Genomic DNA, 16,971 nt, shown 5'->3' with positions numbered 1-16,971 from the left:
AAAAAGACAGCTGACTTCTCTTTAAAAACAGTATATGGTAGAACATGTTATTAAAAGTGCCTGTAGGAAAAAAAAAAAGACAAACATCAATCTCTCTCTCTCTCTCTCTCTCTCTCTCACACACACACACACACACACACATACACACAATCGGCTCTTGGTATCTGTAGGGCCTTCAGATGCAAGGTGACATAAAAACTTTCAGATCAAAAAAATAAAAGCTCAGATTTCATCAATGGCACATCTACATTATGAAAAATGTTAATGGAATTCTTCATACAGTAGAAAATTGACACCAGACAGGATCAGGGATTAATATAAAGGAAGGCAGAATATTGGAAAGGGTAAATGTATGGATAAATATAAGATCCTGGGAGTTCCCATTGTGGCACAGCAGAAATGAATCTGACTAGTATCCATGAGGATGTGGGTTCAATCCCTGGCCTCACTCAGTGCGTCGGGGATACACTGTTGCTTGTGGTGGCTCCAATTTGACCCCTAGCCTGGGAACTTCCACATGCTGCTAGTGCAGCCTTTACAAAAAAAAAAAAAAAAAAAAAAAAAAAAAAAAAAAAAGATCCTTTCCCTGTTTCATTCTTAAATCTCTTCAAAAGACAACCAGCTAAAGCACATACAATAATACTATATTAGGATTTATAATGCATGTAGAAGTAAAATGTATAACAACAAAAGCACAAAAGTTGGGGAAGTACACACTGTGAAGGAGTTTAGCATTTAAAGTTAACTGTGATATGGTAAACACATCTTGTAAACCCTAGAGAAATCAGTAAAAAAAAAAAAAAAAAAAAAAAAAAAAAACAGGCAGTTTCTATTGTGGCTCAGCGAGCTGAAGACCCAATGTTGTCTCTGTGAGGATGTGGGTTAGATCCCTGGCCTCACTCAATGCGTTAAGGATCCAGTGTTGCCATAAGCTGTGGCGTAGCTCTTAGCCATGGCTGAGATCTGGTGTTGCTGTAGCTATGGCGTAGGTGCAGCTCCGATTCTGACTCCTGGCCTGGGAATTTCCATATGCTGCAGATGCATATGGAAGAAAAAAAGAAAAAAAATTCAAACAATGATGCACAGCCAATAAGTCAACAGTGGCTATAAAATGCAATATTAAAATATAGGAAATATTATTAGGGAATAAAAGGGACACTCATAAGAAAGAAGTCATTTCATCAAAAAAAATCCTAAGAATTATAAATATGTATGCCTCCAACAGCAGAGTTTCAAACTATCTGAAGCAAAATCTTTCAGAACTCAGGACAGAAATAGACAAAACTGACTATATTAAAATCAATTGTATTTCTATACATTAGCAACAAAAATAACTGAATTTTAAAAAATGATTTATAATTATATAAAAACATGAAATATGTGGAAAACTACATATTGAAAACTATAAAATACTGCTCAGAAAAATAAAACAATTACCCAGAAATTGAGTGATAAGGTCCATGCAATCTCTAAATCCCCTCAGGTATTTTTTGGTGGGGAACAAGATTTACAATACAATTCTAAAATTAAACTGAAATGCAAAGATGCTAGTACAGCCTAATAGTTTTGAACAAAACAAAATATGCTAGTACAGCCTAATAGTTTTGAACAAAACAAAACCACCCCAAAACAAAACACACAGTTGTAAGACTCATACAACCAAATTTTAAGGCTTATCATAAAACCATAGTTATCAAGTCAATATAGTATTAGCTTAAGGACAGACCTATGGATAAAAATTTAGGACAGAAAAGATAGTCCAGAAAGACTCACAAATGTATCTTCAATTAATTTTCAACAAAGATGAAAAAGTAATTTAGTAATGAAAAAGTAGCTTTACCAAACAATGGTACCTGAACTAGCTATCCAAATGGAAGAAGAATAAACTTCCATCCTTACCTCAAACAACCACACACAAAAATAAACTTCAAATGGATCACAGACCCAACCATAAAAAACAAAACTTAGATACTTCTAGGGAAGAAAATGGAGAAAATCTTCATAATCGTGAGTAAGCCAAGATTTCTTAGGTCACGAAAAGCACAAAACATTAAAAAAAAATGAACTTCAAAGTTAAAATCTTACCAAAAAACACTAAAAATGAAAAAGCAGGCCAAAGACTAGAAGAAAATTTTTGCAGTAAACATATATCTAACAAAGGATTTATATCCAGAATATACAAAAGGGTGCAGAAAATTCAATAATAAACTGCATGGTAATGATAAAGTCAGGATAGTGGTTTCTTCTGCAGACAGAGGAAAAATACACAAAATCGTGATAATATCTATGCTTAATTTGTTTAAAAATTGCTAAGTAGTGGGTGCTTACATCTTTATAATTTAATTTATTCTTTGCCCCATGCTTAGAATATTCCTAATTTAAAAAGAAAAGGTTAACAATATACCCAGAAAGTATAATTTACATTAAATTATCATAGTCACTGGACATTTAACGGAGGAATTTTCCTCATGTCTTCTTCAACTATGTTTTTTTGATGTTAAGCACAGGACACATATAGATATATGTAAAATTAGAGAAAAGAAAGTTTCTCATTAGCCATTCCTACTTAAATACCAAAATACTTTCCCTCGCCACCTCAAAAAATTTATTAAAAACTGAAGTTCACAGATATTTCTCCACACCATGGACTCCAGCTCTTCTATTTTCTTTGCTGATTGCATCATTTTTTAGTCACAAGGAGAGCATACTGCTTAGGAGCACAAGCTCTATAAACAAATGCCCTTTACCACTTAAAAATTGCCCGGCTTTGGACAAGTTACTTCATCTCTTAATACCTCAGGATAAATGCTGAATACATATAAAGTGTTTAGATCTAAAACTAACAAATAGTCATGCTTAATAAATGTTAACCATTCTTCTTAATCTTCTTATTGCTATTATTACTACTACCTCCTGTCTCCTCTTTGTCTCTTCCTTTGTCCCTTCTGTATCAAGGAAGGTACTAAATCCTATTGATTGTTCCCAGAGCAATCTGACCTTCTCTCTATTTCTGGTCATCAGTAGTGGAGGTCTAGACTACTACAGCCTTTTTCTACAAGCTTTCCTTTTCTTCAATTTCTCTCTATTCCAAACTAGCATATACTACTGTCAGATTCATCTTTATTCCCTTCCATAAAACCCCATTTCCTATAGCAAAAGTAGTTCTGTGAGGGTCAGTACAAGCAAAAAAAGTATTTCACAGTGAGTTTCCAATTAACCACTCCTATTATAAGTCTGAATTTTAATCCTACAAATACCAAAGTGAGCTAAATTTATTACTGTAAGAGGAGCAACAATATACTATAAATTGCCTTTGGGTAGCAATAGTTGTTCCCGATTATATCAGCAATCATTCCTAAGTCTGAAATTTGATTTACTATAAACATCACCATTCCTTTTTGAGTAATCACTTACCTCTCTGGGCCCTAGTCACTTGTTATAAAAAAAATTATAGAAGTATCATCAATTTGCTCTCAGACCCTAGAAGGTAACACTAATTGAGCACAACATTCTTTCCTGGCAAATCCAGAGTAAGTGAAATTATCCAGGAAATTAGTACCAACAGAAGGCTTGGCAGAAGTGAATTTATATGCCATTTTGAACTATATAATCTCTGGAGTTTCTTCTAATTTTATTTATTTATTTATTTATTTTTTGTCTTTCTGCCTTTTCTAGGGCCTCTTCCGCAGCATATGGAAGTTCCCAGGCTAGGGGTCTAATCCGAGCTGTAGCCGCCGGCTTAGCCACAGCAACAGCAACGTGGGATCCCAGCTCCATCTGCAACCTACACCACAGCTCACGGCAGCGCTGGATCCTTGACCCACTGAGCAAGGCCAGGGATCAAACCCGCAACCTCATGGTTCCTAGTTGGATTCGTTAACCACTGCGCCACGATGGGAACTCATCTCTCCTAATTTTAAAGGTCTGTGATTTTGTTATAAAGCTATACCAATCTATATAAAATTTTTCTAATTTAAAATTTATAATTCATTTGAGAATACTTCCAGAAATCTTGAAAGCATTCTGAAATTTCTCATAAAAATTATTTTTGTATGGCTCCAAAGTATTTTGGTTTAAAATTTAAAACTGTATTTTTAAACAAATTTCACTGTGATGTGTTAGTGTTAACTCACACTGTGGTGAGAATGCATTTTGGAATACTACTAAAAAGGGCCCAGATATTTGTCATGGGCACACAAAAATTACAAAGCTACTCTTTGAAACGTAGTTGCTGAAAATCTGAACAACATGAAACTTTTTTTTTTAACATTTACCTTTTTTCTTCTTTTGCTTTCAGCTGTTCTTCCTGTCTCAAAACTTGAACCATTATAGATTCAAAAACTCCACTTGTCAAGCCTGCCAAACTTCGAGATGTTGACCGACGCCTTGTTGAAGTACATGCAGTTCCCTTCTCATCCTCCAATCCATAATAGCCTCTAGATGTAACTGCTATCGTTGTCTTTTCTCTCAAGTGCCTTGGAGAAGAATAAGTCAATTCACAGGTCAAATCTTCTGGGTAAGCAATAAACCCCCTTAACCAGCATCTTTAGAAGAATTATTTTTGTTAACTATATAAAAAGTATTTAGTTAAACCTTGCTTATTAGCTATGATTCAGATTTTTATCCTCCCTACATAACTTCTAATTTTCCTTACTCACATCATAAAAATCAGTCTGAGAGTCTCTTCTCTGAATTAAAAAAAATAAAACTGAAGCACTAAAATTGAGAATTAAGGATCTCTTTAATGAAAAATTTTGTTTGCAAAATTAAACGTAGCTTATCTTTAATCTCTTCAAATATTTCATACTACTTATCACTGGTATGGGAAAATACACAATAATATAAAAACACTTTGGGAGAAAATTTATGATTTATAAACACTTAAGTAATTATAATGGGGCATTAAAATATATAATTTTAAGTTGTAAGTATTATAATATATAATTGCAAATTTAGAAACCTCCTGACTAACCTATAAAGAAAGGCCCAGGAATGCAGATTTTCTCTTCAATCTCACCACAAATGTCTCCCTATCCTAGACTATTTTATTAATTCATTAAGATATTAATCTAATGCTTAAAGAAAATGATAAAAAAGTTTCTCAGCAGCTTGCTTAATTATCCATAAATTGTCTTAATGAATTTTAATTAAAACCATTTTCATTGAAAAAGAAACCTTAAACTAATCTTATAAAGTTTTAAGTCTAAAAAACTGACTTCTGAATTTATGAGTTAATTGTAAATCTAAATGAGTTCATTGTAAAAAGCATCAGGGAAAATATCTGGGTTTTTTTTTTTTGTTTGTTTTGCTGCACCTGTGGCATATGAAGTTCCCACATCAGGGATCAAATCTGCACTGCAGCAACCCTAGATCCCTTTTAACCCACTGCTTTGGGCTGGGGATAGAAACCACACTGCCATAGAAAAAATGCTTGCCAGATCTTTAACCTGCTGCACCACAGCAGGAACTTCCAAAATATCTGCTCTTCTACCTTTGCAAAATATGCCAGAGCCTCTAAAGGTTTTGTATGTGTTGTTTCTACAAAAGCAAAATCAAGACAATACCTGAAGTAAGCATTCAGTATGCTGGAGAAGAATCTATATAAATTAAAAGTTGACCCTGTAGTAACATTTTCCTGCTTTCCTACAGGCATAAGCTTTTTTTATTTTTATTTTTTAATATAAAATAGGCTAAACGTTCACCAGAACATAAACCTTTATGACATGAAATATAATCAAGCTCCTGCCCATCATGGACTATGTTCACAGTGGTTTAACACTCTAGGTTAGAATCAATCAATCTTTCTTTCTCTCTCTCTTCTTTTCTTTTCCTCCCTCCCTTCTTCCCTTCCTTCCTTTTTTTATTTGCCACACTCATGGCATGTGGAAGTTCCCGGGCCAGGGATCAAATCCACACCACAGGAGTGTGAATCCTGGATCCTTAACCTGCTGAGACACCACAGAACTCCAGAAGAACCTTCTAATAGTCTTACTCTCAGGCCAACCAGGTTCATGAATGGTATGACTGGAGGGTTATGCCGAACTGTGGCACTATTATATGTTTTATTATAAGGAGATAACATTCTAACTAATTCAGCCTCAGTCAGGGCATAAACTTTTAAACTGGTTTCAAGTAATGCTAAAGAACTTGAGCCTCTCTATCCATACTGTTCAGGCTGTGATCTTTTATGCACAGCAGCATACATCTAGACGATAGCTAAATGGGCTGGGAGTAAGGTCTAAGGAAAATAAATTGGCAATAACAGATACTGAATGGGTATACCTGCGTTTATTTTAGTATAGTGTTTATGCTAAAAAACTAGTTTTGTAATTTTAATTACTTCCTCATCAATACTAATAGAAAACATTAATGGATAATATTATACTGAAACATGACATGAGTGTATGTACAGCATTGAGGAAAAGGAGAGTCAAGAGAAACAGTAAGTCACATGGCTAAACCATTTGTAAACAAGTCAGAAACTAAATTTTACACTTTAGCTTCAGTCGTATAAGTAGAGAAAATGAAACTATAAACTAGTTTTTTAAATAGTACTTTTTTGGAACAGGACCATAGAGAAATTAATATCCTTTATTACTCACCAGATTATAAGAATTTATAAGCTTTGATATTTATCTTTCATAATTAAAATACAAAAAAGAAAACTATGATGCTTCTCTCATATCAATTTGTAAAGATTAAAAAGACTGATATTATACAGTGTTGGAAAGCGTGTAAGGAAAATAAATTCAAAAACCCAATTATTGGGTATGTAAAATTGGTAGAGCATTCTTAGAAGTCAATTTGATAATAACCATTAAGATTTAATGTGCACATACCCTTTGACATATCACGCTTCTATGAATTTACTCTACAGACATATATCAACACACACACACAAACACACACACACACACACACACAGAGAATATTATTTGCTTATTTAAAAGGAACAACCTGGAAACCTTTGATAGGAGACAAATTAAATAAAGTCATAATCACCACAATATGTAATACCATCATCCATTAAGAGCCGTATGTACTCACTGTTGAAAGATGTTCATATTACACTTCTGAATGTAAAAAAAGTTTCTGGACAAGATGCATTTTTAACCCAAAAGGAATTATTTACAAGTATATATATATATATATATATATATATATATGTAAACATACATACGGCATTCAGTAGTATTTGTGTACATGTTCAAACTCTCACTTAGATTATTGCAAACTTTGTGACAAGTCTCCTAGCTTCTATTCTGATCTCTCTACAGTCTGTTCTTTTTTTGCCTTTGTTTTTGTTTTTTTTTAATGTCTGCGCCTGCAGCACATGCAAGTTCTCAAACTAGGGGTCGAATCAGAGCTGTAGCTGCCAGCCACAGCCACAGCAATGCCAGATCTAAGCTGTGTCTGCAACCTACACCACAGCAATGCCAAATCCTTAACCCACTGATTGAGATCAGGGATAGAACCCGCATCCTCATGGATACTAGTTGGGTTCATTACTGCCAAGACACCACAGGAATTCCCCTACAGTCTTTTCTTTACGCAGCAACCCAGGTAATTCTCTTTTTTTATTTTTGATTTTTTGATTTTTATTTTTTTTGCATTTTAAGGCCACACCAGCAGCATATGGAGGTTGCCAGGCTAGGGGTTTAATCAGGGCTACAGCTACCAGCCTACACCACAGCCACAGCAACGCAGGATCCGAGCCGCATCTGTGACCCACACCACAGCTAATGGCAATGCCAGATCCTTAACCCACTGAGCAAGGCCAGGGATCAAACCTACAACCTCATGGTTCCTACTTGGATTCGTTTCTGCTGCGCCGTGACGGGAACCCCCTCTTCTTTAAAATACTATTTTATTATCTTGGGGGGCCATGCCTGCAGGATGGAGATGGAACCCGCACCATAGCAGCGACCCAAGCCATTGCAGTTTCAAAGCCAGATCTTTAACCTGCTGCACCCTGAGAGAACTCCAACCCAGGTATTCTTTTAAAAAGGTAATCAGATCATATCATTTCTCTGCGGTGTCTCCTCAAGGTGTTGCAATTACACTTAAAATACAATGAAAAGTTCTGATGGCCTACAAGAGTTAGTGTTCCCTGGTCCTCATCTACTTCTGGAGACCCTATTTTCTACTGCTCTGCCCTTAGCTTTTTGTGTTCAGGCCACAAGTCTCCTTGTTACTATCTGTCACACCAACATCTGCTTTGCACTTGATCTCTCCCCTGTAAGGTGCTTTTCCCCCAAGTATCTGTATGGCTAGGTGCTATCACTTCATTCTAATCTCTACTCAAATGTCATCATATCTGAGAGAACTGCCATGACCATCATAGCCAGTAAAGGATGCCCTGTCATTCTCTATTCCCTTACTCAGGTTTTTTTTCATGTTACTTATCATACATTGCATTACATAATTATCTACTTATTTGGTAATTGTCTGTCTCCTCACCAGAATGAAAGGTCTGAGAAGATAAAGACTTTGTTTTGCTAATGGCCGTTACCTTCAGAGCCTCAAACTGTGCAAGCTATTTATTTCTCATTTTATTTTATATATTTATTTTTTTGTCTTTTTAGGGCCAGACCCACGGCACATGGAGGTTCCCAGGCTAGGGGTCTAATCGGAGCTGTTACTGTCGGCCTATGCCAGAGCCCCAGCGATGCTAGATCTGAGCCATGTCTGTGACCTACACCACAGCTCATGGCAACGCCAGATCCTTAACCCACTGAGCGAGGTCAGGGATTGAACCTGAAACCTCATGGTTCCTAGTCATATTCGTTTCTGCTATGCCAAGACAGAAACTCCTATTTCTAATTTTAAATTTACACACATAAAGTTGAAAATTTTCAGTCATCTATTTTGTTCACAGTAAAAGAATCCTGATTAAACATCTGTTATTAACTAGTACTTGAGTTTTCACTTATCAGAGAATAAAATGTAGTAAGATGAAAATAAGTTTCACCTCCAAATAATAACTGTTAGTCAATGATCAAATAATACACTAAAGTAACTCCCCCATCCTACATTCAAGCCATTTTCCTGCCTGTTAGGAAAATTATTTCACGAAATCAGCCTGACAGTAGTTTGAAAATAACAGATAACTAACTATAAGCACAGCTAATGAATAAGTATAGTTGACTCATTGAATTTTAGTTATTCCTTCCTCCCAACCCCCTGCACCCAAAGCATGAAAGGTCTTTACTGTGGTGTTGATACATTCCAAATTTTGGAATTCAGAGGTACAACTTTGTTTAAAATTATTAAAATAAATACTAAGATGGAAATGAACTGATATTAACATTTACTTAAAGTTAGTACTGGACTAACACTGACACCCCCCAAAAAAAATATTAAAAAGAGTATTAAAAAAAGAGAATACTCAAAAGGTGATGTTTATTGTTTTATGTTATTTATTTCAAAATAACATAAAAATGTCACCTATAAAAATTGTATCTGCACAATTAAAAATCAGAAACAGAATCATTTAATCTGCTTAAAAATATTCTACATGAAGGGTTTCAGTCACCTTTTAAAACCATTTACTTAAAAAAACTAAAATGCAATTACAGCCCTTGGGGTCCTGGCAAAAAGAGATAATATCCCAAATTGCCCATGACATTTTTGACAAGAACTAGAACAGACAATCCAAAAATTTATATGGAACCACAAAAGACCCAGAATTACCAAAGCAATCCTGAGGAACACAAACCAAGCAGGAGGCACAACTCTCCCAGACTTCAGGCAATATCACTAAGCCACAATCATCAAGACAGTGTGGTACGGGTACCAAAACAGACATAGAGACCAATGGAACAGAGTAGAGAACCCAGAAATAAACCCAGACACCTATGGTCAATTAATCTTTGACAAAGGAAGCAAGAACATAAAATGGGAAACAGACAGTCTTTTTAGCAAGTGGTTCTGGGAAAACTGGACAGCTGCATGTAAATCAACGAAACTGGAACACACCCTCACACCATGCACAAAAATAAACTCAAAATGGCTGAAAGACTTAAATGTAAGACAGGACACCAACAAACTCCTAGAAGAGAACATAGGCAGACCATCCTCTCATATCAACCTTACAAATGTTTTCTCAGGTCAGTCTCCCAAGGCAATAGAAACAAAAACAAAAATAAACCAATGGGACCTAATCAAACTGACAAGCTTTTGCACTGCAAAGGAAACCATAAAAAAACCAAAAGGACAACTTACAGAATGGGAGAAAATAGTTTCAAACAATGCAACTGACAAGGGCTTAATCTCTAAAATATACAAACAACTTATACAACTCAAAAGCAAGGAAGTCAACAGCCCAAATGAAAAATGGGCAAAAGATCTGAACAGACACTTCTCCAAAGAAGATAAACAGATGGCCAACCAGCACATGAAAAAATCCTCAACACCCCTGATTACTAGAGAAATGCAAATCAAAACTACCATGAGGTACCACCTCACACCAGTCAGAACGGCCGTCATTACTTAAGTCCACAAATAACAAATGCTGGAGAGGGTGTGGAGAAAAGGGGACCCTCCTGCACTGCTGGTGGGAATGTAAACTGGTACAACCACTATGGAAAGCAGTATGGAGGTACCTCAGAAAACTATACATAGAACTACCATATGACCCAGCAATCCCACTCTTGGACATAGTATCCGGACAAAACTTTCCTTGAAAAAGACACATGCTCCCGCATGTTCACTGCAGCCCTAGTCACAATAGCAAAGACATGGAAACAACCCAATGTCCATCGACAGATGACTGGATTAAGAAGATGTGGTTCATATTCACAATGGAATACTACTCGGCCACAAAAACGAACAAAAGAGTCAGAAAGACAAAGACAAATACCATATGATTTCACTTCTGTCTGGAATCTAATATACGGCACAAATGAACCTTGCCACAGAAAAGAAAATCATGGACATGGAGAACAGACTTGTGGTTGCCTAGAGGGAGGGGGAGAGGGTGGGATGGACTGGGAATTTGGGGTTATTACATGCAAACTATTGCCTTTGAAATGGATAAGCAACGAGATCCTGTTGTATAGCACTGGGAACTATGTCTGGTCACTAACGATGGAGCATGACAATGTGAGAAAAAAGAATGTATATGTGTATGTGTGACTGGGTCACCTTGTTGTAGAGTAGAAGAGAACCACAACAATGACACACAGTGACAACCTGCAGTCTAGCAAAGAGGAAGTCGCTAGATTAAGTATCCCTACCTCTCTGTCAGTCAGTGTCTCCAAGTGACTGAACCCAATCAGAAGCCAGGGAACAAGGCAGACCAATTGCTGCAGTCTTTAGAGATCAGCTTCCTGGGGCACAGAGCACAGTGCACAAGGGTGGAGTATAGATTTGGATGGGAAAATGAATTTATCTATCACAGAAGTACCTTAGTATTAGTTTTTCAAAGCAACTAACTAAAATTAGGGAAAGCACATCTCTTTTTTTGGTGGATTTCAACAAAAATTTTTGCATGTGTGATAGATAAGCATCACTGTGTGGTCACCCCAGTCTGTCATGAATTTCTTCCATCTGGATTTGGTTTTTTATTTATTTATTTGTCTTTTTGCCTTTTCTAGGGCCGCTTCCTGTGGCATGTGGAGATTCCCAGGCTAAGGGTCTAATCGGAATTGGAGCTGTAGCCGCCGGCCTACACCAGAGCCACAGCAACACGGGATCTGAGCCACGTCTGCCACCTATACCATAGCTCATGGCAACGCCAGATCCTTAACCCACTGAGCAAGGCCGGGGACTGAACCCGCAACCTCATGGTTCCTAGTCCTCACTGTGCCACGATGGGAACTCCCGGGACTTGTTTATCTTTATGAGCTCTGAACTACAACAGTTAGTTTTAAAATCAAGTACCAAAATAAACCCAACTTAAAGCAAGCCTTTTAATACAGCCAAGTAGTAAACCAAGATTTTCAAAATAAAATAAAATGCTCTCACCAAGAATAAGTTTTCATAATATTTTTTTTAATTTAAAAATATGCTTTAATCTCTCAAGTATCTAGTTTAATGTTTTATAACATAATGTTTTACAATATATAAAGCATAATAGTACAGAAGAACCTACATATGATTTATAAAAAAAAAATATGCATACAATGTGGATACATACTCAAATTTTTTTCTTCTTGAGAAGCCAGATCATAAACGTTGGGAGACCACTCCCTCCTCTCCAGCTATATATCTGATACCCTTGAACAGTTTTCAGAACAAAGATGTTTTCATCCATACCAAAAAAAAAGCATTTATCATAGACTATTAAACTTATTTCCTACTTAATCTTCTTTACTTTCATTCTCTCAACTGTTACTCTTCTTCTCTCTGCATTTTAAACATAACTTCATCCAGACCTCCAGTTCCTTGTTTGATTCCTTTATTTGCTCTAACATAATTCAGCCTCTTTCAGCTATTAATATAGGTTAACTAGTTGGGACCCATTATGTATGACTATCTTCTTTTATTTCATCTCCCCTGATCAATTATCTTTCTGTCTCAGGAATCCTCTCTCTTTCTTGCATCTCAGCTTAAAACGCCTTCATTCCTATAGCTACTCTACTAAACACTGCAGAAAAAAAAAATCACCATCTTGTAGTTTACCAATTGTAAACTCAACTGAGCTCAACCCCATCTATGATGACTCCTTTGAAAGAAGTCAACTCCCTCTTTGGTTCTCCGTAACAGCAATTTCAAATGCCATCATTATTTAAAAGCTTCAACTCACTATCCATCATCACTTAGCAGCTGGCTTTGTTACCATCTATTACAGAGAGAAAACTATAGTTTTAAAGAAAGAGCTCCATTAACATCCTGTGTTTCAAAAATCAAAATTATCTGAAACCAAACAAAACTGAACACAACTCTAACTTTCCGTGAAAAAAGTGCCTCCAATCCTCTTATCAAAAACTAATCCTGCCGTACATTTTCAGAATTCATATTTCATTATCTCCTGCATTTTCAACCTCTGCCTGCTATTGCTTTCAGCATATAAACACGTCCAAGTTTATATTAAAAACAAACCATTCCTCTTGAAAAGAGTCACTTCTAAACTCTTGATCCATTTCACCTTTCATTCACACTCAAAATGCACCTACTCTTAATTATGATAGTCAAATGATTTTTTTCTCTTATTCACACAAGCCTCTCTATACTATCTGCTACACTTTTGTCAAGACCTTAAACTGGACTTTACAGGAAGAACAGTGTTAGATAGGAAAGAGTGGAGAAGAAATACTAATTAGAAGAAATATATCCATTCATATTATTCAAAGTCATTCATTCAAAATATTTACTGAGGAAAGAGATTCAGCAATGAACATGCTGAAATTTGTATATATTTGAGTTCAAACAATGGTGACACCACTTGAAAAAAATGTGGAAGTTGAAAAAAGAAGTAGGAAAACTGGGGAAGGAGACTTGGGATAGAAAAACACTCAGTTTTTAATATTTTGATATAACAGTTGCACAAACAGCTGGGAAAGTTTGATGGACAGAAATATGAAGTTAAAACAATAAGGAAGACTCAAGATATTGAGGGTCTTAGTGATAAAGTCATAAAAAAAAAATCTCTCCATGGAGGAATAAATAGGGAGATATGATCTAAGGGCATACATAAGTTCACAGGTTATTCACAGTTATAAAGAAAAACGCAGCAAAAGAAGAGGAAAACTCAACAGAGAAGAAATATTTTAAATTAAGAAATAGCAGAATAACAACCAAAGGAGAAAAGTTCTAAGTGCTAAGTGATGGAAAGTATTTAGTTCTCCAGACAAATGGAAAAAGTACTAAGTAAAAGGCAAGGATTAAGCAAGAAGGCATTCATTAGTAAGATTCACCAGGGCAACTTCAATAAGGTAATAACTGCAAAGAACCTTTTAAGTTAAAAAATCTTTCAAAGTCTTTATTCATACTTGATATGGCACCAAAAAAAAAAAATAACATAATTCTCCCCCACAAACAACCAAAGACTATCATAACTAATATTTTGAATACCAAAATTTTCCTTAGAATAAATTTACATTTCTTGATTTTGCTCTCCTTCCTCCCTTCCTTTCTGGCTGCACCTGCAACATATGGAAATTCACGGAGCTACAGTCGAATCAGAGCTGCAGCTGCCAGCCAGAGCCACACCAGATCCAAGCCAGATCTGCAACCTACGCCGCTTGCAGCAATACCAGATCCTCAACCAACGGAGCAAGGCCAGGGATCAAACCTGCATTCTCACCGACACTACATGGGGTTCTTACCTCACTGAGCCACGACAGGAACTCCTTGATTTTGCTTTTCTAATTTAAGTCATGTACCAAGGTAAATATAGTTTTTATTTACATAGGAAAGATACTTGAGAAGTGCCTTACCAACCTCAACAGTAAGTTAGGGTTGCTCTGTTGAATGTTTTACTACACACTACAACTATTTCTTACCATACAGAAGCAATCAGGCAATCTCAGTACAGGTAAAACAGAGGGTTCCCTAGGTCACTGTCTTTCAGACATTCTGGTTGTGTTCATGTTCCCTAAAAGACACTACAGCTGTGATGAGTCTGCAGTGGGCAGGTACATACCTTGGTTTCCTTTTCTTGGCTAACTCCTCTAAATATATGCAAAGTATTAATGAGGCTTTAAAGTAGGACACTAGAGTTCCCATCGAGGTGCAGCGGAAATGAACCAGACTAGCATTCTTGAGGACGCAGGTTCAATCCCTGGCCTTGCTCACTGGGTTAAGAATCCAGTGTTACCATGAGCTGTGGGGTAGGTCGCAGATGTGGCTCAGATCCCGTGTTGCTGTGGCTGTGGCATAGGCCAGCAGCTACAGCTCAATTAGACCCCTAGCCTGGGAACTTCCATATGCCCCAGGTGTGGCCCTAAAAAGCAAAAACAAAAAAGACCTGAAGAGGAAAGACGGGAAAACTGGGCAAGTCTTGCCTCTACCTATCTGAAACAAAATGTCATAACAAAGTGATGTAGGGACCTGACAAGAGCTGAAGACTTAACTGAAATTAGGAGGATATGGCAAGTGGATATATTATAGTGTCCAAAGGAAATCAGTAAAGCTACCAACTTCTCTCTTTATTGTCCATTTCAATAATGGGAAATACACATATGTATAACTGATTTACTTTGTGGTATACTGAAAATAACACAACACTGTAAATAAACTATACTTCAATTTTCTAAAAAATGGGAAGAATATCATTCTTATTCTCCACAAACTAGTAATTCCTACTGCACATATTTTTTTAAATTTACAAATGAGTATTTTAGGAGTTTCCATCTTGGCTCAGTGGAAACAAATCTGACTAGCATCCATGAGGATGCAGGTTTGATCCCTGGCTTCACTCCGTGGGTTAGGGATCCTCCGGCACTGCCGTGAGCTGTGGTGACGTCACAGATGCAGATTGGATCTGGTGTTGCTGTGGCTGTGGAATAGGCCATCAGCTAGAGCTCCAATTCAACCCCTAGCCTGGGAATCTCCAGGTGCTGCCCTAAAAAAAAAAAAAAAAAAAAAAAATATTTTCTCCTCCTTCAATGAGATATAATTAACAAAAACCATTGCATAAGTTTAAAAAGTACAATGTGTTGATTTGCTACATATATATTTTGCAAAATGATTACCACTATAGGGTTAACTAACACCCCCACTGTGTTACACAGCTAAAAATGAATATTTAAAAATTTCATTTCTGAATTAAATCTCTCTTCTGACTAAAAAAAAAAAATCTTCAGTTGTTTCACCTTGCCCTCTGGGTTTTGCAAGGTCCACTCTAAGTTATAAGACTCCATCTGGTCCTATTGCTGTCATTCTATCACTCATTCATTCAACAAACATTTACTGAGCATCTCTATGTGCCATGTTCTTGCTTTGGGTTCTGGGGATTCAGAAGACAATTTCTCTGTCTTCCAGGTACTTACTGCTCTTTTGTGTTTTCCAGCCATGCTGGCTGGAATAATGGAGATAATTTCCTTATCCAGATGTGTTGCCTGGTACTGCACCTCTGTACTAAACTGCCTGGTATTGCAGTCTCTCTCTGCCCTTTCTTCCCCTAACGATCTGGAGAGCCTCCTTTCCATTTTTCAAAACCCAAGATAGATCTCTCCCTCTGTGGAGACTCCTCTTCGATGATAATCATTTAACTCCATTTCAACTAAGGTTCCTTCTTTGTATGTCTTTAGTTGTAGAGAATCTCTTCTAGTAGGTTCTGGTCTTTTTCACTGATTGTTGGTCTGCAAATAGTTATGATTTTGGTGTGCTTATGAGAGGAGGTAAGCTTGTGGCGGGGGGGGGGGGGGGCTTTCTACTCCTCCATCTTGGCCAGTCTCTCCATCTCTCACTTATTTCTTATACCAAATACCCAAAAAAAGGTGATGCAAATGTTGACTCCACAATACTATTAAAAATCATAAAAAGTATATTATGTAAAAATAAATACATGAAAAAATACATTTCTGAAAAATTCAGAATAGAAAATCATCTGAAAGAGGACTCACCCTATCAGATATTAAAATGGATTTTAAAGTCACAGTAATAAAGAAATACAATACCAGAAGATGAATAGTTAGACATACCAATAGTACAATGCAGAGAGTCCAAAAGCAGATCCAAATGCACCAGGAATTTAATATATTACAAAAACTGTGTATCAAGGCAATAAAAAAAATGACGCTGTGACAACTGGCTGGACATAAGAAAAAAAATAGAGCTGGACTTCAACCTCACTCCTTGACCAAAACAAATTCTAAAGAGATCCACTTCTTAGTTCATTCATTTCTTTATTCAATATTAAGTGCTCCAAAGTACTGGGCCAGGTGTTGGCTTCAACACTTACAGGCAAGATTTCTGTCCTCCCTTACACAGTAGTAAGAAGATACAAAAAGTGAGTAAACAAATGCATACACTCACATAATAAATAAGTTCTAACTATAAAATACTATAGTTCTGTGAAAGATA

The 16,971-nt window shown here is 36.4% G+C and overlaps 1 protein-coding gene across 4 annotated transcripts in view; it reads right to left on the bottom strand.

The window, feature by feature from the left end:
• The window catches only part of KIAA2026 (KIAA2026 ortholog), a 113,237-nt gene that overhangs the window by 72,689 nt on the left and 23,577 nt on the right, over positions 1-16,971 (bottom strand). For 3 of the 4 annotated variants that reach the window (XM_003121915.5, XM_005660127.2, XM_013993582.2), the window contains exon 2: positions 4,275-4,475. The exons of the other annotated variant lie outside the window; for it this stretch is intronic. In XM_003121915.5, coding sequence (XP_003121963.3) covers positions 4,275-4,475 — 201 coding nt within the window. The remainder of the gene's footprint in view (positions 1-4,274; positions 4,476-16,971) is intronic. 4 annotated transcript variants of the gene reach the window in all.

Source organism: Sus scrofa, chromosome 1 (assembly GCF_000003025.6).
Source record: "Sus scrofa isolate TJ Tabasco breed Duroc chromosome 1, Sscrofa11.1, whole genome shotgun sequence".
Classification (NCBI taxonomy): Eukaryota; Metazoa; Chordata; class Mammalia; order Artiodactyla; family Suidae; genus Sus; species Sus scrofa.
This window is presented reverse-complemented; position numbering and strand designations above follow the sequence as displayed.